The sequence below is a fragment of the Dipodomys merriami genome, unplaced genomic scaffold (genome assembly GCF_024711535.1).
Source record: "Dipodomys merriami isolate MVZ:Mamm:240054 unplaced genomic scaffold, mDipMer1.0.p SCAF_92, whole genome shotgun sequence".
In the NCBI taxonomy this organism is placed as follows: Eukaryota; Metazoa; Chordata; class Mammalia; order Rodentia; family Heteromyidae; genus Dipodomys; species Dipodomys merriami.
The window spans coordinates 5076090-5098747 of NW_027206535.1; the positions used below are offsets into that span (position 1 = coordinate 5076090).

Here is a 22658-nt window from a genome sequence, read left to right on the forward strand (position 1 = left end):
CTGAGGATCGCGGTTCAAAGCCAGCCCGGGCAGGAGAGACCGTGAGACTCCTATCTCAAATAAACCACCAGAAAACCGGAAGTGGCGCTGTAGCTCAAGTGGTAGAGCGCTCGCCTTGAGCTGAAGAGCTGAAGGACAGAGCCCAGGCCCAGAGTTCAAGCCCCACGACCGACAAAAAACAAAAAAAAAAAAAAAAAAAAAAAAAAAATTCTAGATCCTTCCTTTATCTTTTCCCCTTTTTTGGTGTCGGTTATGAGGCCCTTACAATCTTACTTGGTTTTTCATTCAAGACAACTCTACCACTTGAGCCATCCCTCCACTTCCAGCTTTTTGTTGGTTATTCACAAGTCTCTTGCAAATGTCTGCTCAAGCTGGCTTTAAAATATTAGCCTCAAGTAGGACTACAGACATGAGCCACTAGCATCTTGCTTAGATCTCAGTTAATCTTCTGTAAAACCAAGAAGTTATCTTCAGCTACCTCCTCCCCTGCAGAAAAATAACCACATACTCTCACAACAAAGACCACGCCATTTATTTACAAAGGCCAGTGTGGGAGTTGGAGAAGGGAGGGAGGGAAAGGCAGACATCTTCTCTGGACTGTTTGAAACCTATTCCCACTTATGAGTGTATTCTGCACCTCCTGCCTCTGTATTCTCAACCAGGGAGTCCTCCAAGCAGCTGGGCCATACAGATGGGAGGGAGGTGACAGAGCCCCCTCCTGTGTTCCAGCAGGGCAATATCCCATTCCAGATTAAAGGCACCATTGCTATCCTCCCCTCTCCTTCCTCAAATAAACTTTTCAGCCTAGAAGGAAACTGAAAAAGTTCCAAGGCTGGCTCCAGAGGAGAAACTTCCCTATATTTCTCTAAAGAAGTGATGGTGTAAGGGTTCCAGTCATAGCTGCAATAGCTTCAAAAAGGGCTATCCATCTTGCCTTGCAGTTACTCAGAAACAATAGGTTCTAGGCTCACAGAAAAAATGTATGCGCATGTTTAAAGGAAGGCAGCCTATATTAGGTGCCTAGCTTCATCATTGGGCCTCATTGTGCTGGTTCATCTTGAATTCAGGGTTGGGTGCTGTCCCTGAGCTTTTGTGCTCAAAGACTGAGCTCTACCACTTGAGCCACAGCTCCATTTCTGGCTTTTTGGTGGTTAATTAAAGTCTCACAGTCTTTCCTGCCTGGGTTGGCTTTGAACTGCTATCCTCAGATCTCAGCCTCCTGAATAGCTAGGATTATAGGTGTGAGCTAATGGTACCTGACAAACCCCTTTCTTCAACTAGAATTCCATCATTCTCTCTAGTTTCCTCTGTCAAGCCTGGGCTCCAAAGAGCTATTAGTACACACACACACACACACACACACACACACACACACCCCTCAGCTTACACACACCCACACCCACACCCACACCCACACCCACACCCACCCCTCAGCTTCCATGATGTGCTCAGGCTGGCTTCCTGATTCCTTCTCCAAATCTCTCTCATTTTTTTTTTTAATTGTAGGTGTGAGACTGGAACTTGAACTCAGTCCCTGACACTTTGGCTTATTAGGTGGCGCTCTACCAACTGAGCAAGGCCTCCAATCCCTTAATCCCTTCTCTTCTGCACCAGTCTCCATTGGATTGATCTAATCTGTCTTGTTTTTGTCAGTTGTGCCACTTGAACTCTAGGCCCGAGTGCTGTCCCTCAACTCTTCAGCTCAAGGCTAGCACTCTACCACTTGAGCCACAGCACCACTTCTGGTTTTCTGGTGTTTTATTGGAGGTAAGAGTTTCATGGCCTTTCTGCCCCGGCTGGCTTTGAACTGTGATCCTCAGATCTCAGCCTCCTGAGTAGCTAGGATTATAGGCATGAGCCACAGGCGCCGGGATTTGATTTGGTCTTGTTGATTCCTATCCAGAGTGCTGTGTCTCATCTCTTGCTTTGGACATGAACAGACATCTTTCTCCTTGCCTTTGAAGTCCCAAAAGAGCCCATGAAAGAACAAGCCCATGAAGAGGGGTTGTAGAAGAAAATCACAGCCTGTTTCACCTGCCCCTTACCTTCAGAGTATAAAATTCTAGCACTGGCAGGGCTGGGGCTGAGGAGGGGGAAGAACAAGGAAGACAGTTACCAGAAATAAATGTAAGGCAAGATGAACCCTAGCAGTACTGATGGAAGACTTTTCCAGTAAACCAAACAGCTGGGTCCTCTTTTGACTGAGATATTTGCAGATTGTAAAAGATGGTTGTGTGTGTGTGTTGGGGGGGAGCGGGGCAATCAACAGAACTGTGAAAATAGTTTAAATAGTTCTGCTCAAGAAGCATCAATAGAGAAGGTTCTGTGAGATAGCAGTAAAACCTAAATTCTTATAACTATGGGATTAAGGCCCATTCCTTTAAAGTCACCCAGTTGTTGGCAGAGAACAAGACAGAGGGACAAGCTGCAGAGGGGAAGGGGCTGACTGAGGAACCAAGGCTGGCCTTGAGTAGTGGGAGAGGCAGGAGGCATGGGCCTAGACATCAGGAGAGCTGGGAGCCCAGGAGTCTCTCAATAGCTGCATTGATGTCCCCTCCTGTGGCAATCAGGGCCTGCAGGTTGGCCTCACGATTGATGAAACCCATGGAGTTGAGCTGCTCCAGTTGCTGCTGAAATCTCACTTCTGGTGTCTGCACCTGGAGGAGACAGGCATTGTGAGGAGGGCATGGGACCCACTCAGGGGGACATTGGTTTTGTTTTTGGAGCTTCAACCTATCAATCCCTCTGCTTCAGCCTCCAGAACGTTGGGATTATAGGCGTGTTCCAACACACCTGACTCCCAGGGAGACTCTGTGAAACTGAGGTTTTATAAAAGACTAGTAAGACTGGGTGCCAGTGGCTCATGCCTGTAATCCTAGCTACTCAGAAGGCTGAGATCTGAGGATCACTGTTCAAAGCCAGCCGGGGCAGGAAAGTTCGTGAAACTCTTACCTCCAATAAACCACCAGAAAACTGGAAGTGGCACTATAGCTCAAGTGGTAGAGCACCAGCCTTGAGTTGAAGAGCTGAGGGACAGTGCTCAGGCCCAGAGTTCAAGCCCCACAACTGACAATAAAAAACCCAATAACCAAAACAAAAAAAAAACTAGTAGGTCTTTAATGTCCTCTGTATCAATCAGTGGGACAGGAAAAAGTGCAAAACAAATGGACAGGGATCCCAAGTTCCAAGGTCATTATACCTGTAATTAGGTGATCTTTAAAATGTCAAAGTTGAGCTGGGAATGTGGCTTAGTGGTAGAGTGCTTGCCTAGCATGCATGAAGCCCTGGGTTCAATTCCTCAGTACCACAAACAGAAAAAAAAGCCAGAAGTGGTTCTGTGGCTGAAGTGGTAGAGTGCTAGCCTTGAGCAAAAAGAAGCTCATAGACAGTGCCCAGGCCCTGAGTTTAAGCCCCAGGACTGGCAAAAAAAAAAAAAAAAAAAAAAAGTCAAAGTTTCTGATAGGTACAGTGAAGCTTATATTCCTTATTACCTCCCATAAATACTCTGGAGATGTTAACAGGTGCTTCACAAGCCAAATGATCTGTGATCAAATAAGATGTATGCTAACCATGCCCCTCCTGACAGTTATCACACACAGCTCTTGTCAAGGCCTGAAAAGGGTCCCAGGAGAGAAATGATCTGTTTAATTTTGTTTGACTGATCAACACACACAATTTACAAAAGAGAAGGCTTTTCATTCTCCACACTCCTATAAACATCTCCTGGAAACATTTTCCTAAGGGATGCTTGAGCTCCTCAAGGCTAGTGCTCCACTAGCCTCAATCATGAACAAAACTCAGAAGAAGGTTGGCAATCACTATCTGCCTGGCTGTTGAGAAGAAAGTGTACTCCAAAAGTATATTCCAGAGAAAGAAAGGACTTGCCACCTAGGGTCAAAGAGCAAATCGTTCACCCAGACCCCAGGACCCACTGTATCAGGGGCACCTTCCAGTGTTCCATGTTGCTTATCCCATTCACAGTAGATCTTGGAGGTCATCAGACCAGCTTAGTGCTCTACACAGAGCCAGGAACCTGTGTGTGTGTGTGTGTGTGTGTGTTGGTAGTGGGTCTCTCCGGGAACAGTGTGTGTGTGTGTGTGTGTGTGTGTGTGTCTCTCCGGGAACAGTGTGTGTGTGTGTGTGTGTGTGTGTGTGTGTGTGTGTGTCCTTTACTTTGTTAACCAAAACTTTGTTATCCAAAACCGTGTGTGTGTGTGTGTGTGTGTGTGTGTGTGTGTGTGTGTGTGTGTGTGTGTGTGTGTGTGTGTGTGTGTGTGTGTGTGTGTGTGTGTGTGTGTGTGTGTGTGTGTGTGTGTGTGTGTGTGTGTGTGTGTGTGTGTGTATGTGTCCTTTACTTTGTTAACCAAAACTTTGTTATCCAAAACCTGGCCTTTACTTTGTTAACCAAAACTCTAGTCATTTCACCTTCCAGAATCCTTTCCAATCTTAGATATAGAATGTGCTTTATCAAAAGAATCCTTGCAGGGGTTGGGGAGGGAGTTCCATAGTAAGGCATATGTTTAGTATATGTGAAGACCTGGGTTCAATCTCCAGCACTAAAAACAAAGGATCCTTTGCTAGAAATAGAATGATATAATACAGGATTTAAAGTGTAAATTTTTTCTTTTTTTTTGTTGGTCATGGGGAATGAACTCTGGGCAGGGGTGCTGTCCCTCAGCTCTTCAGCTCAAGAAGAGCACTCTATCACTTGAGTCACAGTGCCACTTCTAGTTTTCTTGTGGTTAATTGGAGATAAGAGTCATAGGGACTTTCCTGCCTGTGCTGACTTTGAACTGCAATCCTCAGATCTCAGCCTCCTGAGTAGCTAGGATTATAGGTGTGAGCCACCAGCGCCCAGCTTTTTTTTTTTTTTTTTGGTCGGTGGGGGGCTTGAACTCTGGGCCTGGGCGCTGTCCCTCGGCTCTTCAGCTCAAGGCGAGCGCTCTACCACTTGAGCTACAGCGCCACTTCTGGTTTTCTGGTGGTTTATTGGAGATAGGAGTCTCACAGTCTCTCCTGCCCGGGCTGGCTTTGAACCGTGATCCTCAGATCTCAGCCTCCTAAGTAGCTAGGATTACAGGCGTGAGCCACCAGCGCCCAGCTAATGCCCAGCTTTAAAGTGTAAATTCTGAAGACTGAATGCTTGGGTTTGAATTTTAGCTCTACCACCTCTCTAGGCCTTGATTTTCTTCATCTGTAACGCAGAGGTAATAATAATAGCTTTCTCTTAAGATTGTCCTGGGAAATAAGGGAAATGAGCGCTCCTATATAAAGCATTCACAACAGTGCTGTTACATGGTAAGTACTATTAATGTTCTCATCTCCACTTTACAAGCATAGAAATTGAACTCAGGAATGATTGGCAACCTGCCTAAGGCTAGTGAGTGGCAGATCAGGACTTAAAAGTGTTTGGCTGCCTGCAAAGCCTATCTTGGTGTATCTTCCCTCTACTGCTACCTTTGACACTGTCCAAGATGGAAAGGGCAGTCCTGGTCGCAGTTCCCACTGTCCCATGTACCTGTGAGTTTCCACCTCCAGCTAACAACTGGATCATCTGCTGCATGAGGTGCTGCTGGGTATTGGAAGCCCCAGTGGGAGGAGATGTGGCTGGTGTGGCTGGTGAGGAGGAGGGAGCCTCAGCTGTAGATCCTGAGTTGCCGCCTGAGGGGGCTGTGGTCCGGGACATCCCAAAGGAGCCAAGACTGTAGGCAGGAAAGATCAAGAGGTGAGAGACAGCATTCAAGAAAGGGAAGAGCCAGGCACCCATGGCTCAATTCTGTAATCCTAGCTACTCAGGAGGCTGAGATCTGAGGATTGTGCTTCGAAGCCAGCCCAGGCAGGAAAGTCCATGAGACTCTTGTTTTTGTGCCCATCCTGGGGCTTGAACTCAGGGTCTAGGAAAGTCTGTGAGCTCTTGCCTTCACTTAACCACCAGAAAACTAGAAGTGGTGCTGTGGCTCAACATGGTAGAGCAGGAAGTGGTGCTGTAGCTCAACATGGTAGAGCAGGAAGTGGTGCTGTAGCTCTAGTAGTAGCGTGCTCAAATTGAGCTGAAGAGCTCAGGGGCAGCACCCAGACCCAGAATTCATGACTGACAACACCAGTGGCTCAGTGGTAGAGTGCTTGCCTTGCATGCATGAGGGACTGGATTTGATTCCTCAGCACCACATAAGCAGAAAAAACTGGAAGTGGCACTGTGGATCAAGTGGTAGAGGGCTAGCTTTGAGTTGAAGAGCTCAGGGATAGTGCCCAGGGCCCCACAACTGACCAAAAAAAAAAAAAAAGTGGTAGAGGACCAGCCTTTAACAAAAAAAGCTCAGAGACAGAGCCCAAATCCTAAGTTCAAGCCCTACAACTGCCGCCCCCCTCCAAAATAAAAGAATGGACTCTGGTGCAATGCTTGTAATCTCAACAGTTAAGAGGCTGAGGGAGGATTTTGAGTTATGAGGACGGGGTGGGGGGGGAAGAAGAGAAAGAAAAGAAAGAGAAAGAGAGGACAGAGGGAGAGGGAGACGGAGAGGGAGGGGAGGGAATGAATATCCAGAAGGAAAAACAGGAAGACAGGAAAGGAGATCATCAGGAATATGGGGGCTGCTCAGTGGCAAAGAGATAAAGGGGATAAAGGAGTGGAGCAGCCAGCCAAGACCTTGTTGCCCATTCCCTCCTCACCTGGGTACCAAACCAGGAGCCTCAGTCTGCAAGGTCTGTAGTCCCTGCTGGATCTGCAGTAAAGCCTGCATGGCCCGGGGATTAGTGAGGATAGAGAGGGACTCCGGATTCTGCATCTGATGAGAGAAGAGAAAGGGAAGGGGCAGAAAGGAGGAGGCATCCTAAAGCCAGAATCCCTACCTCCACTTCTAATCAAATGAGTCCACCTCTTGCCCTTCCTCTGCAGCCCTTGAGGCTCCCAACTTACCTGTTGTAGAAAGACAGGGAGTTGTAGGCGGAGCTGCTCCTGCAGCTGGGGGTTCCCAGCAAAGAGCGGCACATTCACCATCATCTGCCAAAGGGAAGTTAGGAGAGGGAGGCCTGGGTCTTCCCACCCTAAGAAACACCCCCAGCTGGGTGCTGGTGGCTGAGATATAAGGATTGTGGTTCAAAGCCAGCCTGGATAGAAACTCCCTGTAATACTCATTTCCAACTGGGAGCTATGGCTCAAAGAGGTAGAGCCCTAACTTGGACCAAAAGAGCTCAGGGATAGTGCCTAGACCCTGAGTTCAAACCACACAACTGACAAAACAAAAAAACCCACCCCCATCAGCCTCCCTTGATATCTGTCCTACTGTAAGAAATCTGGCCAGCATAACTATACTCGGAGCAGTGAAGAGCATCAGGAATCATACTACTCTATTAGGGGGAACCTCTTCCCCAGCAATATTCCCCTTATGAAAGTTTGATACCTGAGCAGCAAAATCAGGGTTCTGGGCAAGTGTCTGCATCATGCTGCGCATGTAGGGGGCTGAGATCACATTCTGCATCAGCTGGGGGTTCTCAGAGATCTGTTGGAGAAGTGCCTGCATTTCTGGGCTGTTGAACATTCCTAGGACAAGGAAGAAAAAAGACAGGAGAGAAGGGGTCCAAATGGAAACCAGATGCCTCACTTCAATCATCCTCACTCCAGACACTGAGTGGTTAGAAAACTCAGAAGGCACCCAAGTTCTGAGCCTGAGTCTAAGTCTCTTCTGACTCCAAAGTCAGCTCACCATCTATTTTGCTAAGGATAAGTCAGTTAGAAACTGGGTCCAATTTATGCCCCTCTGGCCTGTTGCTGCCACAAGGTCAGATAATATCTGAGTTGGAAAGGACTGATTAAACATACCCAGGCCAATGATTTTCAAACCTGTGCAGCTGCAGACACTCCTTCTTCAAGTCAAATCTTACTCCAAAACCAAGTATATCAATAGATAGTCTGGTTGGAGCTGGGGCAGGAGGCAGAGAGCCTCTTCTATAGCATCCCTCCTCATTCTAGAGATGGTTCCAAACCCCCAGGACTCAGGAATATAATTGGAAAGCCTTGAATCAAGTGCTAGTCCATATTTTGTAATAAGGAAGCTGAAGCACATAGAGGGGAAAGGACCTTCCCAATCAAGGTATCTCCCATGGTGCAGTGAAATCAAGACAGCTACAAAAGACATTCCCAGAGCCATGTGTATAGTCACAATCCAGATAAAGCATTCCCTAGGGTTGTGCAGTGAATAACTTGCACTTCTATACATGGCAGCCCTGTACATCCTTCTCGCCCTGCTTCACATCTGCCTGTCCCTGGATCTGCCCTGATTCTTCCACAACAAACCCTCCACCTCCCCATCTAACCCATTTATACTGGATGGTACCAAAGACACTCATGAACTTGCCTGGTTTGTTCATGAGCTATTACTCAGGTCACTCTCAGGTATAGCAGGACATGGTGAAAACAAACCTTCCACCTCTGAAGGGTGGGGACACTACCTGAGGCTGCTGAGCCTCTGTCCATAGCTTTAATAATCTCATCTCTAGCTTCAATGTCCTGAAGCAGTGTAAGCTCTATTCAGCAGTATAGCAGAGGAACTGCCCTAGTGACCCTACTAAGCTCCTTCCACCCTAAGACATACCTGACCCCAGGCTAGCCGCATTGATCCCAAAGGGGTTCGAGACTGTCGGGTGCACCTGGCTCGTCCCCGATCCTCCGGTGCCCTCCCCACCGGACCCGGGGGCCTGGGAGGTGGGGGGCGAGGGGCTCCAGGGGTTAGGGAGGGGCTCTCGATTCTCAGTCCGAAGAGGCTGGGAGGACGAGCTGTCGGAGTTCCCGGCCAGGGAAGAGAAAGGATTGTTGCCAAACTGGGAGGAGGGAAAGGTTTTGGGTTAAGGACGGAAACAAATCAGGGATAAGAGCTAGGCCCTTTCTCTCCTCTTACCTAAGAGCCTCCCCTTCCCCAGAAAAGGGAGAGAAATCTAAAATTCTGGGCTCAGTTCTTTGTCCACAAAGGAAGGCTCCACCCTCAGCCCTCACAGTACAGACCCAAGTGAGAGTCCTAACTTCATCACATGAACCTGAAAATCTCCTCCCTCTGGCCCCTAGAAACTAGGACAGAGCCTTGCCCAAGTGATGTGTTCGCTAAGGGAGTCCTGGACCCTATTTTACTTGCTCAGCCTTTCTCAGAGGCCGAAGCCAAGGAGCATCCCTTCTTGAGTTCCCAGGTAATCCTGAAGCAGGCAAGTAGGAGATATCTAAGCAGCTTTGGCCCCTCCCCATGTGGGTTTTTCACTGCTAGCCACTTTCCTGTTCAAAGTGGGCCACAAAACAAGGCTGATCAACCACTTGCCCACTCTGAGTTTAGTTCCTTCCATCTCAGTAGACGTTTATTCAGATAACAGGATTCGTAAGCCAGGGTGCGTGTACCAGTTTTAGTCTTAGTCCCTGCTTTAGATTTCTTGTTCTGACAGCATGTCCAGCATGGTCACCCCCATCTAGCTTTCAGCTCTGCTTTTTCTTACAGGTATATCCTAAGGGTTAAATCTCTTCCTGAACTCTCCAGAATGAGAGCAGCCATTATTCATTGAGTGCCATTGTGCCTAACACATTTATTTTAATACTTAGAATATTCCTTTAGTACAGTAGTTCTCAAAGTGTGGTCTTAGGATCCCTGCAAAATTTAAAATGTTTTTCATAATTCTAAGATGTTAATTGCCTTTTTCACTCTTATTCTCTTATGAGGCTATAATGGAATTATCCAAAGGCTACATAACATGACTAGAGCTTGAACTCAGAACCTGGGTACTGTCTCTTAGCTTTTTGGCTTAAACTGGTACTCTACCATGTGAACCATGTAACCAGCACCTGGCCTAAATAAAGTATTTAAAAAAACAAACAAACTCTCAAGCTGGGTGCCAGTGGCTCATACTTTAATCCTAGCTACTCAGGAAGCTCCCAGTTCAAAGCCAGCCTAGGCAGGAAGACTCTTATCTCTTAATCACAGAAAAAACTGGAAGTCGGGCTGTGGCTCAAGTTGGAGAGGGGGCCTTGAGCAAAAAGGAGCTCAGGGACAGTACCTAGGACCAGAGTTCAAGCTTCAGGACTGGCAAAAAAAAAAAAAAAAAAAAAAAAAGGGCTGGGATGTAGCTCAGTGGCAAAGCACTTGCCTAGCAAGTGCAACGTCCTGGGTTCGATCCCCAGTACCAAAAAAGAAAAGACAAAAAAAATACAGTTAAAAAAAAAAAATCTTAGCTTTAATTTCTGTCACAGCAAATATTAGTAAGTATGACTTATGAAGCAAAAATGCCTTACAGTTTTCCCGTTTCTTTTCCTTTAAAAAAAAAAACTTGGGGTTTTACTAGGCACCAGTGGTTCATCCTTTTTTTTTTTTTTTTTTTTTGTCAGTCATGGGGCCTGAACTCTGGGCCTGGGCGCTGTCCCTCAGCTCTTCAGCTCAAGGCTAGCGCTCTACCACTTGAGCCACAGTGCCACTTCTGGCTTTTTCTGCTGTACTGAGGAATTGAACCCAGAGCCTCATGCATGCAAGGCGAGCATTCTACCACTGAGCCACCTTCCCAGCCCCATCCTTATAACTATTCAGGAGGCTGAGATCTAAGGATCTTAGTTTAAAGCCAGCCTGGGCAGATAAAACTGGGAAGCCTATTTAAGGTGGAAATGGAAGTGTGGCTCAAGTGGTAGAGCACCAACTGTGAGCTAAAAGGCTGAAAAAGAGCACAGGCCTGAGTTCAAGACCAAGTACTGGCAGGCAGGCAGGCAGGCACGGGGGCACACACGTGCACACACACACACATATTCATGGTTGATTTCTACTAACAACTTCTAAGAAAGCAATGCCTAGTCCAGTGTGTTGGTATGCAAATGTAATTTCAGCATTCAGGAGGTTCAAGAGTATGAGAAAGTGAGTGCCTATCATCCTAGCTACTTCGCATGCTGAGACCTGAGGATTGTGGTTTGAAGCCAGAACAGCAGAAAAGTTTATGAGACTCTTTTTTTTTTTTTAAATCAGCAGTGGGGCTTGAACTCTGGGCCTGAGCACTGTCCCTCAGCTCTTCAGCTCAAGGCTATCACTTGAGCCACAGCACCATTTCTGGTTTTCCAGTGGCTTATTGGAGATAAGAGTCTCATGGACTTTCCTGCCCAGGCTGGCTATGAACCTCAATCCTCAGTTCTATGAGACTCTCATCTTCAATAAATCACAGAAAAATCTGGAAGTCAGCCAGGAACCGATGACTCACACCTGAAATATTAACTACTCAGGAGGCTGAGATCTGAGGATCATGGTTCAAAGCTAAGCCTTGTCAGGAAAATTTATAAGACTCTTATCTCCAATTAACAACCAGAAAACTGGAAGTGGAGCTGTGGCTCAAAGTGGTAGTGTGCTAGGCTAGCCTGACAAAAGCGCTCAGGACTGTGTCTAAATCCTGGGTTCAAGCTTAGGTCTGGGGGGTGGGAGGAAGCAGTGTTAAGAATAACCAAGATTTTTTTTTTTTGGTCATGGGGCTTGAACTCGGGGCCTGGGCGCTGTCCCTCAGCTCTTCAGCTCAAGGCTAGCACTCTACCACTTGAGCCACAGCACCAGCACCACTTCCGGTTTTCTGGTGGTTTATTGGAGGTAAGAGTCTAATGGACTTTCTTGCCCTGGCTGGCTTTGATGGGGATCCTCAGATCTCAGCCTCCTGAGCAGCTAGGATTACAGGTGTGAGCCACCAGTGCCTGGCCTAGGATGTTTTTGTTTTTGAAGAATGGGTTGGTATTGTGTACGGTGGTTCAAGTCTGTAATCCTAGATGAAAACTGGGGAGTCATGATTCCAGGCCAACTTAGACATAAAAGTTCTCAAGACTTCATTTCATTCAATGACTGGGCATAGTGGTACACACTTGGTATCCTCAGTGATACAGGGAAACACAAGTAGGAAGACCACAGCCCAGGTCTGCCTAGGCAAAATATGAGATTCTACTTCAAAAATAATGCAAAAAAGAGCTGGAGGTGCCAGGCGTTGGTGGCTCATGTCTGTAATCCTAGCTACTCAGGAGGCTGAGATCTGAGGATCAAGGTGCAAAGCCAGCCCAGGAAAGATAGGCTGTGAGACTCTTATCTCCAATAAACCACCAGAAAACCTGAAAGTGGCACTGTAGCTCAAGTGGTAGTGTTCTTGCCTTGAGCTGAAGAGCTGAGGGACAGCTTCCAGGCCCAGAGGTCAAGCCCCACAACTGACAAAAAAAAAAAAAAGAGGCTCAGTTCAAATGGTATAGCAGCTGCCTTGCAAGTACAAGGCCCTGAGTTCATTCCCATTACGACCTCAATAAAAAGAATGGAGCTGAGCGTGGTGGCTCATACCTGTAATCCTAGCTACTCTGGAGGTTGAGATCTGAGAATCTCAGATCAAAGCCAGTCTGGCAGGAAAGTCCATGAGACTCTTATCTCCAATAAACCACTCAGAAAACCAGAAGTGGCACTGTGCTAGCCTTGAGCTGAAGAGCTGAGGGACAGCACCCAGGCCCAGAATTCAAGCTTTTTGACTGACAAAAAAAAAAAAAAAAAAAAGGAATGGAGTGGAGAATTCATTATTCTACAGATACCAAGACTACTTAAGACAATGTGGATTCACCATAGGGACAAATCAACAAAACAGGAAAATAGATAAATCAGTAAATGACACTCATCTGGGAAATTTAGTATCGGACAAGACAAGAATGATCTGTTTAGCCGGGCGCTGGTGGCTCACGCCTGTAATCCTAGCTACTCAGAAGGCTGAGATCTGAGGATCGCGGTTCAAAGCCAGCCCGGGCAGGAGAGATCGTGAGACTCCTATCTCCAATAAAACCACCAGAAAACCGGGAGTGGCGCTGTAGCTCAAGTGGTAGAGCGCTCGCTTTGAACTGAAGAGCTGAGGGACAGCGCCCAGGCCCAGAGTTCAAGCCCCACGACCGACCAAAAAAAAAAAAAAAAAAAAAAAGAATGATCTGTTTGTTAGGAAAGCATGGGCCACTCTGAATATAGTGTTTTCCTTATCTACTAAAGTGGAGTAAAGGAGATCCTGCCCTCACTTCACACCCAGTGGGTTGTGAAAATTCCTTAAGCTGTACAAAGTCTATAGTCACACATTAGTCTTCAATAAAACATTTCAAGAAGAGCAAGTTGAAGTGATAGAATCAGCACGATACCACTTCTATAATGTTTAAAAATATGCAAAACAATACTACAGATGTTTATGGACATACACAAAGGTAATAAAACAATCAGGATGATAAACACTAACTTCAGGATAGCAGTTAACTCTGGCAAGGGAATGAGGAATAGGACTAAGGAGGGAGATGTGAAGGCTACTACATTACCTATAATGACTTAACTTGCACATATATATGACTAGGAAAATATATAAGGCATAACATTAGTAACCAAGGAGAGTGTGTGTAATGGGATATAGCTTAGTGATACGAACATCTCCCTACTAGAAGGCTCTAGACTTGATCCCCAGCACCACACACACACACACACACACACACACACACACACACACACACACACACACTTAACTTGCACATATATATGACTAGGAAAATATATAAGGCATAACATTAGTAACCAAGGAGAGTGTGTGTAATGGGATATAGCTTAGTGATACGAACATCTCCCTACTAGAAGGCTCTAGACTTGATCCCCAGCACCACACACACACACACACACACACACACACACACACACACACACACACACACACACACACACACACACACACACACACACACACACACACACACACACACACACACACACAGAGGGGAGGTGGCTCAGTGGTAAAGTGCTTGCATGCATGAGGCCCTGGGTTCGATTCCTCAGCACCACATAAACAGAAAAAGCCGGAAATGGTGCTGTGGACCAAGTGGTAGAGCACTAGCCTTGAGCTGAAGAGCTGAGGGACAGCACCCAGGCCAAGAGTTCAGGCCCCACAACTGACCAAAAAAAGAAAAAAAGAAAGAAAGAAAGAAAAAAAAAAAAAAAGGTAGAATAGAGATGTCTGAAAGATGGTAACTAAAAGATACCTTTTGTATATATTTTCAGCTTAGATAATGTTCTATACTTTTCAATTAGCTTCTGAAATTTGAAACATATAGATATATGTGTTTAATAGAAAACTAAATTTTGAGCCGGTGGCTCACGCCTGTAATCCTAGCTACTCAGGAGGCTGAGATCTGAGGATCGCGGTTCAAAGCCAGCCTGGGTGGGAAAGTTCGTGAGACTCTTATCTCCAATAAACTGCTAGAAAACCAGAAGTGGTGCTGTGGCTCAAGCGGTAGAGCGCTGGCCTTGAGCTGAAGTGCACAAGGACAGCGCCCAAGCCCAGAGTTCAAGCCCCACGACCAAAAAAAAAAAAAAAACGAAACAAAAGAAAACTAAATTTTGAGTAAGAACCAAAAAAGGCAATGAAATTATATAGGCCAACATGTTTAGGGCAACATGGGTAAAGGAGGATGCCCTTGAACTCAGGGCCTTGAGCTTGTTTACCTTTTTTGCTCAAGGAACTCTACTACTTAAGCCACATCTCTAGTGCTAGTTTTTTGTTGGTTTAGTGGAGAGAAGAGTCTCAAAGGCTCTTCTGCCTGGGCAGGCTTCAAACCATCTGAGATCCTCAGATCTCCACCTCCTGAGTAGCTGGAAATATAGGAATGAGCCACCAGTGTCCAGTCTACATTTTTTTTTTTTTGGGGTCTGGTTGTGGGGCCTGAACTCTGGGCCTAGGCACTGTCCCTCAGCTCTTCAGCTCAAGGCTAGCGCTCTACCAGTTGAGCCACAGCGCCACTTCCAGCTTTTTTCTTTTTTTGCTTATGTGGTGCTGAGGAATCTAACCCAGGGCCTCAGACATGCAAGGCAAGTGCTCTACCACTGAGCCAACTTCCCAGCCCCCAGTCTACATTTTTTTTTTGGGGGGGGGGGGTCCGGTTGTGGGGCCTGAACTCTGGGCCTGGGAGCTGTCCCTCAGCTATTCAGCTCAAGGCTAGCGCTCTACCACTTGAGCCACAGCGCCACTTCTGGCTTTTTTCTTTTTGCTTATGTGGTGCTGGGAATCAAACCCAGGGCCTCAGGCATGCAAGGCAAGCGCTCTACCACTGAGCCACCTTCCCAGCACCCCAGTCTACATTTTTATCTATACTTTTTGCTTTTAAACTACTAATCAATACTTTTTTTTTTTTTTGGGTCCGGTCATGGGGCCTGAACTCTGGGCCTGGGCGCTGTCCCTCAGCTCTTCAGCTCAAGGCTAGCACTCTACCACTTGAGCCACAGCGCCACTTCCGGCTTTTTTCTTTTTGTTTATATGGTGCTGAGGAATTGAACCCAGAGCCTCATGCATGCAAGGCAAGCACTCTACCACTGAGCCATCTTCCCAGCCCCTACTTTTTGTATTTTGGAATAAATTCATTATTCATAAATTCATTATTCATTTTTTCTTTATGCGGAAGGGGGGGGTGTCAGTCATGGGGCTTGAACAGGGCCTGGGTGCTATCCCTGAGTTTTTCTGCTCAAGGCTAGCACTCTACCACTTTGAGCCACAGCTCCACGTCTGGTTTTCTGGTGTTTAAGTGGAGAGGACAGTCTCATAGATTTTCCTGTCCAGGCTGGCTTCCAATTATGATCCTCACTCAGATCTCAGCCTCCTAATTAGCTAAGCTTACAGAGAATGGGCCACCAGCGCACAGCTCATTAAGCATTTTTAAAAGTACATAATACTAGGCCATGACCTCAGAGATTTAATTTAAAATGCAGGTCAAATATGAAGTAAGAAATATCATTAACAAGATTTGTAGGTGATTCTGATGTGTGCAAGCCATGGACCACACTTGTGGCACACTGTACTAGGGCTACCTTTTGACTACAACCTTTGAGCCAGTGATACAAAAATGGATACTATGCCTCGTTCACTTTTCTAGGTACCTCTGCCATAATCTGCTGGCATGCCTCAGTCCACTCAAGTTGGACCATACCTGGATCTGCATTGTTGGGAATGCTTTCAAGCTAAGGCTCACTCTTCTGGGAGACAACACCCTGGGCTTGCCTTGGCTGAGGGCAGGGAATAACGAGACCAGACAATTCCCCCACTGTCCCCACCTGTTCCCGGGCAGCAGTGAACATGGGCTCCTGGATGTCAGTGTACATTCGGCGGAGGGCATTATATCCGCCGGGGATGCTTTCCAGGTTGCTCAGGGCCCGGTCTTGATTTCGCATCATTTCTTGCATCATTGCTGGATTCCGAGCAAGTTCCATTGTCTGGTGAAGGAAGAGAGACGGGATGGACCCTGAAACCAGGAGACCAAGATAGAAAAAGGACAGGCCCTGAGGAGAGGGTCTGTGTCAAAAATGCAGGATCTGCCCCACAGAGGCAGAGAGTAAGGCAAACCAGACTTCCTTCCTCTCCTGTAATCTAGGCCCCAGCCCTGCCTCCCTGTGGTTATTTCCGTTGGCTTTTCCTAGCAGAGGACCATGCTTCCAGATGGGGGGAGGCAGTAGCTTTTCTTTCTTAGGCTCTGAGGGTCCAGAGAGAAAATTAGTATCTATTGAGAAGCTACTACAAATAGCAGTCTACAGAATTCAAGTCATGCCATCCTCACAATGACGAGTAAGTATTCCTGTTCCTATTTTGTAAATGAAAAAAACAAATAACTAAGCTTAGAGATATTCAAGAACTTGCTGCCTAAGACACATAACCAGTTAATGGTAGAACAGGTTTCAAGGCCAGGTTGGCCTATCTGACCAAGACCACATTGTGACTCCTGACCTCACATCAGATAGGGGAAGGATCAGGCTGAGACAACGCTGACATCCTCAAACCCAATCCAAGGTCTTTAGCCTGACTGAACTTTGAGTAACACCAAAAATTGATGACAGTCGTCAACAACATCTTCTCCTCTCTCTCTTTACCCCTTCTTTGTCTTTTTCTTTTTTTGGTACTGGTACTGGGGCTTAAATTTAAGGACTTGTGCTCTTACTTGTCTTTTTCTGCTCATGGCTGGTGCACTATCACTTGAGCCATAACTCCACTTCTACCTTTTTTTGTTGCTTAATTAGAGATTAGAATCTCACAGACTTTTCTGCCTAGGTTGGCTTCAGATCTTAATCGTCTGATCTCAGCTTCCTGAGTAGCTAGGATTACAGGCATGAACTACCAGTACCTGGCGAAGCTTTTCTTCTTTGTAGGTAATGCAAACTTTTAATTAGGAGTCAATGGTATCAAACCTCACCAAGTTCAGGAGGGAGAATGTGAGCATAGCAGCATAGTAACTTCTTGTTCCCATCCCAATTGGCCTACTTCCTTCTTCCCAAATTTGTTTTATAACACTTGCCTCTTCTAAGATGCTTGCTTGCCTGCCTGCCTGCCTGCCTTCCTTCCTTCCTTTCCTTCCTTCCTTCTTTCCTTCCTTCCTTCTTTTCTCTCTCTCTCTCTCTCTTTCTTTTTTTGTTGGTCATGGGGCTTGAACTCTGGGCCTGGGCGCTGTCCCTCAGCTCTTCAGCTGAAGGCAAGCACTTTACCACTTGAGACACAGCGCCACTTCTGGTTTTCTGCTGGTTTAATGGAGATAAGAGTCTCACCAACTTTCTGGCCTGGGCTGGCTTTGAACTGTGATCTCTATATCTCAGCCTCCTGAGTAGCTAGGATTACTGGCATGAGCCACCAGTGCCCAGCAAGATACTTTCTTAAAAGATAAAAACAAAACAAGATAAACCCTCAAAACAAAACTCCACACCCTTTTGGACTGAGGTGCCCAGCGTCTTGGGACTCTGATCTCATTTCATATTCATTCATCCAATAACAATTGTGTAATTACTATGTATCAGGCACAGCTCCAGATAAGGCACTAAACACTCAAAACCCCTTGCCCAGCTGGGTGCCAGTGGTTCATGCCTGTAATCCTAGCTACTCAGGGGAGCTGAGATCTGAGGATTGTGATTGGCAGCCAGTCTCCACAGAAAAATCCCTGTGAGATTCTTATCTCCAATTAACCTCCAGAAAACTGGAAGTGGAGCTGTGGCTCAAAGAGGTAGAGTGTTAGCCTTGAGCAAAAGAGCTCTGAGTACAAGCCTTACAACCAATCAAAAAAACAAACAAACAAACAAACAAAACACTTGGGCTGGGAAGGTGGCTCTGTGTTAGAGTGCTTGCCTTTCATGCATGAGGCCCTGGGTTCAATTCCTCAGCACCACATAAGCAGAAAAAACTGGAAATGGCACTGTGGCTCCAGTGCTAGCCTTGAGCTGAAGAGCTAAGGAACAGTGCCCAGGCCCAGAGTTCAGGCTCCACGACTGACAAAACAAAAAACAAAAAACACTTGCCCTTAGGGAAGTTGCCTTCTGGAAAGTCCAGCTCTGATACCCACAGCTCTGCTAGGAATACCATCTCTCCTTATCTCTTGGACTGGTCTGAGTTGAAGCTCCCAAAAACATCAATGGCAAAATGGCATCTGCTGGGCCTTCTTCCCCACCAGGCCTGCCCAGTCACAATGCTCCTCAAAATAACTTATTTTTTACTCCTAGGTCTTTGCTTTTCTGTCCCTTAGCCCTGATTTTTTTTTTTTTTCCTTTTCTCTGGCTCACCTGCCCTCCCTTTTTGAGTCTCAATTTGGTGACATTTCTTCTGGGCCCGGTATGCCCCAGGACCTCTTTTTTTTTGGGGGGGGGGTCCAGTCGTGGGGCCTGAACTCTGGGCCTGGGCGCTGTCCCTCAGCTCTTCAGATCAAGGCTAGAGCTCTATCACTTGAGCCACAGCGCCACTTCCGGCTTTTTTTCTTTTTGCTTATGTGGTGCTGAGTAATCGAACCCAGGGCCTCAGGCATGCAAGGCAAGCGCTCTACCACTGAGCCACCTTCCCAGCCCACCCCCGGACCTCTTACCCTCCCTCCTCTGTGATTCTGTGATATCAGGATCGTATACTGTATCTACTTGTTTACTTGTCCCACTTCCCTTTGAGACCAGAAGCTAGTCCTTCATCCTTCTATGACTCTGCCTCAAATATTCAAAATATAGCTGCTAAGTGAATGGATGAATGAATGAGAAAAACAAACCAATATGGGACAAGGCAGGAAAGACTGAAGAGGGCAGGGCATCAGGTGTTTTTCACCCTTCTAGCCTTTTTCTCCCAAACCTACCTGCCTCATAAGCTCAGGGTTGTTCAGCATGTGGCTGATCTCAGGGTTCCGTTCCATCAGCTGCTGCATCTGAGGGTTAGCCATGATCATGTGGCGCATCAGGTCAGGGTTAGACATCATATCCTGGACCAACGGGTTCTCCATGATTTGTGACAACATCTCAGGGTTGGACATCAGCTGCCTCTGCATCTGTTGCTGCAGCTCCATGAAGTTGGCAGAGCCTAGGCCCAGGCTGCCCAGCCCCAGGATGCCCCCAAAGCCAGCTGTGGGGAGGGGGCAGGGTCACAGTCTACCCCAAGAGTCCTTCCCCCATCTAGTAGAGCCAGAATTTGGGTCTCCAAGATGGGCCCAAACTACTTTTCCCATCTCCCTTTCCAGTCACTCCCACAGCCCCAGGTCTGATCCGCTTCTGGCAAAAAGGTGAGCTCAAAGGATTGAGACCTCTTTGACAGCAGAGACTGAGCTAAGTACAGAGTCAAGCAGAGGTATGACAATCAGTAGTGGCCTGTTAAATGAGTAAATAAACACTCCACATCTGCATAATTTTGGGAGTCGCCTTTTCCCAGTTCACAGGCTCTTCCAATCTCCATGCCCAGAGCTCATATTTGGCTTATACTCCCCTCCTCTAGGAAATTCATGGACTCGTTTCCTTCCCAGCTTGGTCAAGCACTAAGGTCTGGAACCCTATGTCCAGGTGTCCCCAGTCACATAGAACCAGGAGTAGGACCATGTTTTTCCCTCCTTTTTGGCTTTCCCCCACTCCCTAGCCCAACACAAAATTGTGTTCTCCTTTCCAAGGGCTTACAGAGAATAGATGCAGTAGCACTGGGGGGTCCCTCCCCAACCCCTGGGGAGGGACCCCCCCCACTGCTCCTCCGGCTTCCACTGCCAGCATCTGAAGCAGCACTGCCAGAAGTGGAGGGCTGGGCAGGGGTGGCAGGTGAAGCAGGTGTGGTAGAGGGTGCTGAGGCCGGGTCAGGAGTAGAAGGGGAAGAAGCAGTGGCAGCAGCTGGATCCTGAGCCCTGGGGAAAGAGAAAGGAGAATGAATCCTGGTTGGACTAAGTACCAAAGAGGGAAGGTACCACAGCCATCTCTATGTGGGCTGTGCAGCTACTGCTAGCCCAAGCCACCTTCTGAGCAACCCTGATCCCAGTCACCTCAGGCTGAGGTGAGGCGATGCTGGCGGGTGGGCAGTCAGTAAACAGGGAGAGGGAGGAAGTCATTAATGTCATCTGTCTTCATCCAGGGCATCTCCTAGAGGAAGATGCAATTGTCTCTACCCAAGAGCCACCCACCTAGGCCTGGGCACAGGCCAGCTAGGTGTAGTGGAGGAAAGGCGAAGGAAGTATTGGACTGGGAAGTCCCAACCAGAAAACAAGGTGGGTTCCTCTCCTGAGCTTACTTCTGAGGGGTCTTGATGACCAGATGGACAGTGAGCCCGTCCTTGATCCCGTGCTGATTCAGTGTGTCTCCATCCTTGAGGATCTTGCCTGCGAAGATCAGGACCAGCTGATCCTGCTGAGCCTTAAACCTCCGTGAGATTTCCTCTTTGAACTGTGATCAAGAAGCAAAGAACATTGTGGAGGCTGCCTAGACACCACCCACCGGGGACCCTGCCACTTCTTCAAGAATGTCTGCATTCTCTTGCTCTGACCTCTACTTGTGGGAAGTCCTTTCTGCAGTCTCAACTCCCTCCCTCTAGCTACAATAAATAGCTTCTTTCTTAATTGCTTTTTCTTTTCTTTCAGCTCTGGAAATAGAACTGAGGGTCTGAGTTGCTAGACAAGTCTCTACCATTTGAGCCACACCCCCAGCCCAGTAGGTCTCTTAATTCTCATTCAAGGAGACAGACCAACTAGTTCTCACAGCTCTATCCCAGAGGCTCCTATCCTCACCTCTTGTGAGAATACTACTCAGGCAGCCCTCCCATTCCCAATCCCTTCAAATTGCCTTGAACCCAGGCAGAGTCTTGTTTCAGTCTTCTCTGGCTCCTAGTTTCCCCTTTTCTTCTTTATTCTTTGTGCCAGTCCTGGGGCTTGAATTCAGGCCCTGGGTACTATCCGTGAGCTTCATTTTGCTCAAGGCTAACTAATACTTTACCACTTGAGCCACAGTGAGACTTACTGGAGATGAGTTTAACGGACTTTCCTGAGATCCTTAGAGCTAGGCCTCCTGAGAAGCTAGGATTTCAGGAGTGAGTCACAAGCACCTGGCCTCACTTCTTTTTATTTCCAGCTTTCCCATAACAACTACCACAAATTCAGTAAGAGTCCTAACCATTCACAAGTTAGCAATTTAGTGCACTATCTTCCTCATCTCCTAAAGATTAGAAAACGGAGGACCAGAGAGTTTAGGTAATTTGTCTTGGGAAGACTGGAACTCAGGCCTTGATACAAATGTCTAGGCTCTTAACCAAACACATGTCTCTCAGTTAGAGCTGTTTTCAAATTCAGCCTTGCAGAGAACACTATTTAAATTCTGAGATTTAGTAATCTGATATGGAAGTGAGGAAAGAGATGGCACTGAGGGCTACTTTGGAGATAGTAAGACTCTCCAAATTCTATTGCCCTCCCCCCCACCCCAACACCACCAAACACACCTTTGCAATATAAACAGTGCACTTGCTGAGCAAAAGCAGCTTTCAGGTCTCTGGCTTTCAACCAGACAGCCTATCTTAGGCCCCACCTATGTGAAATTCTGGAGCAGTGCAGGAAATAAATAGTTCCTCATGCAACGAAATTTTATTGAGCACCTACAGAACTATAAATCCCAGAAGAGAGCAGTAACCACCTGCATTTGAGAGAGTGGGATGCCTCTGGGCAGAGGGGAAAGCGCCCTGGGTCGCCCCAGCGCTCAGAGACGCCAGGGCTTCCTCCTGGAGACACACAGCGGGCGCTGAGAACTCCGCCCGCACCACCCCCCACCCAGTGCGCTCCGGTTCAGCACCTCGCCCCAGTCCTACTCCGCCTCAACCCCCCCGCAATAAGTGGGACATAACTCCCCTCAAGCCCAGGGTCCTTCCCCGGTCCCCACTCTCCACCACCACGCCCCCAGCTCTGGCCACACAGCCAAACCCGCCCCCCCACCCCCCAGCACGCGCCGCGCTCCCCCATACCCACCCTCGCAGGGCGCCCCCTTCCCGCCTCTCTTCCCCTGCCACACTTTGGAGTGCCCGCCGGCCCCCACTCTCCAGTCGGGGACCTTGCCCGGGGCCAGGCCCTCACGGAGCGCCCCCCCTCCGCTGACCCCTCCTCCGCGCTCCTCCCTGACCACCCCCACCAGCGAACCGTGCTACCTCCTTGACCGAGGCGCGATCGCAGATCACGATTTCCTCCTTGTCCTTGGGGGTCTTGACTGTGACCCGAATAGGGGGCCTCGTCTCGGCCCCGCTCGGCTCCGCCATGCCGCCGCCGCCACCCGGCCGCCCGCCAGCCCGCCCGACTCCTCCTCCTCCCGGGCCGGCCCGGCTCGGCTCCGGCGCCTCCGCCCCCCCACCCCGCCTCCGATCCCCTCCCTCCCCCTCCCCAAGGCTTCGCCGCCCCCTCC

At 47.9% G+C, this 22658-nt stretch overlaps 1 protein-coding gene across 1 annotated transcript; it reads right to left on the reverse strand.

Annotated features, from left to right (window-relative positions):
• Nucleotides 1-510: 510 nt before the first annotated feature.
• Nucleotides 511-22579, reverse strand: LOC138821611 (ubiquilin-4). Its single transcript, XM_070014043.1, has 11 exons — nt 22408-22579; nt 20515-20666; nt 19917-20134; nt 19112-19374; nt 16080-16238; nt 8592-8817; nt 7401-7540; nt 6917-7000; nt 6670-6785; nt 5519-5702; nt 511-2657 (listed from the first exon to the last, which is right to left on the reverse strand). Exons 1-11 carry the CDS (start codon nt 22513-22515, stop codon nt 2505-2507), a joined length of 1803 nt encoding a protein of 600 aa, XP_069870144.1. The 5' UTR covers nt 22516-22579; the 3' UTR covers nt 511-2504.
• Nucleotides 22580-22658: the final 79 nt, after the last annotated feature.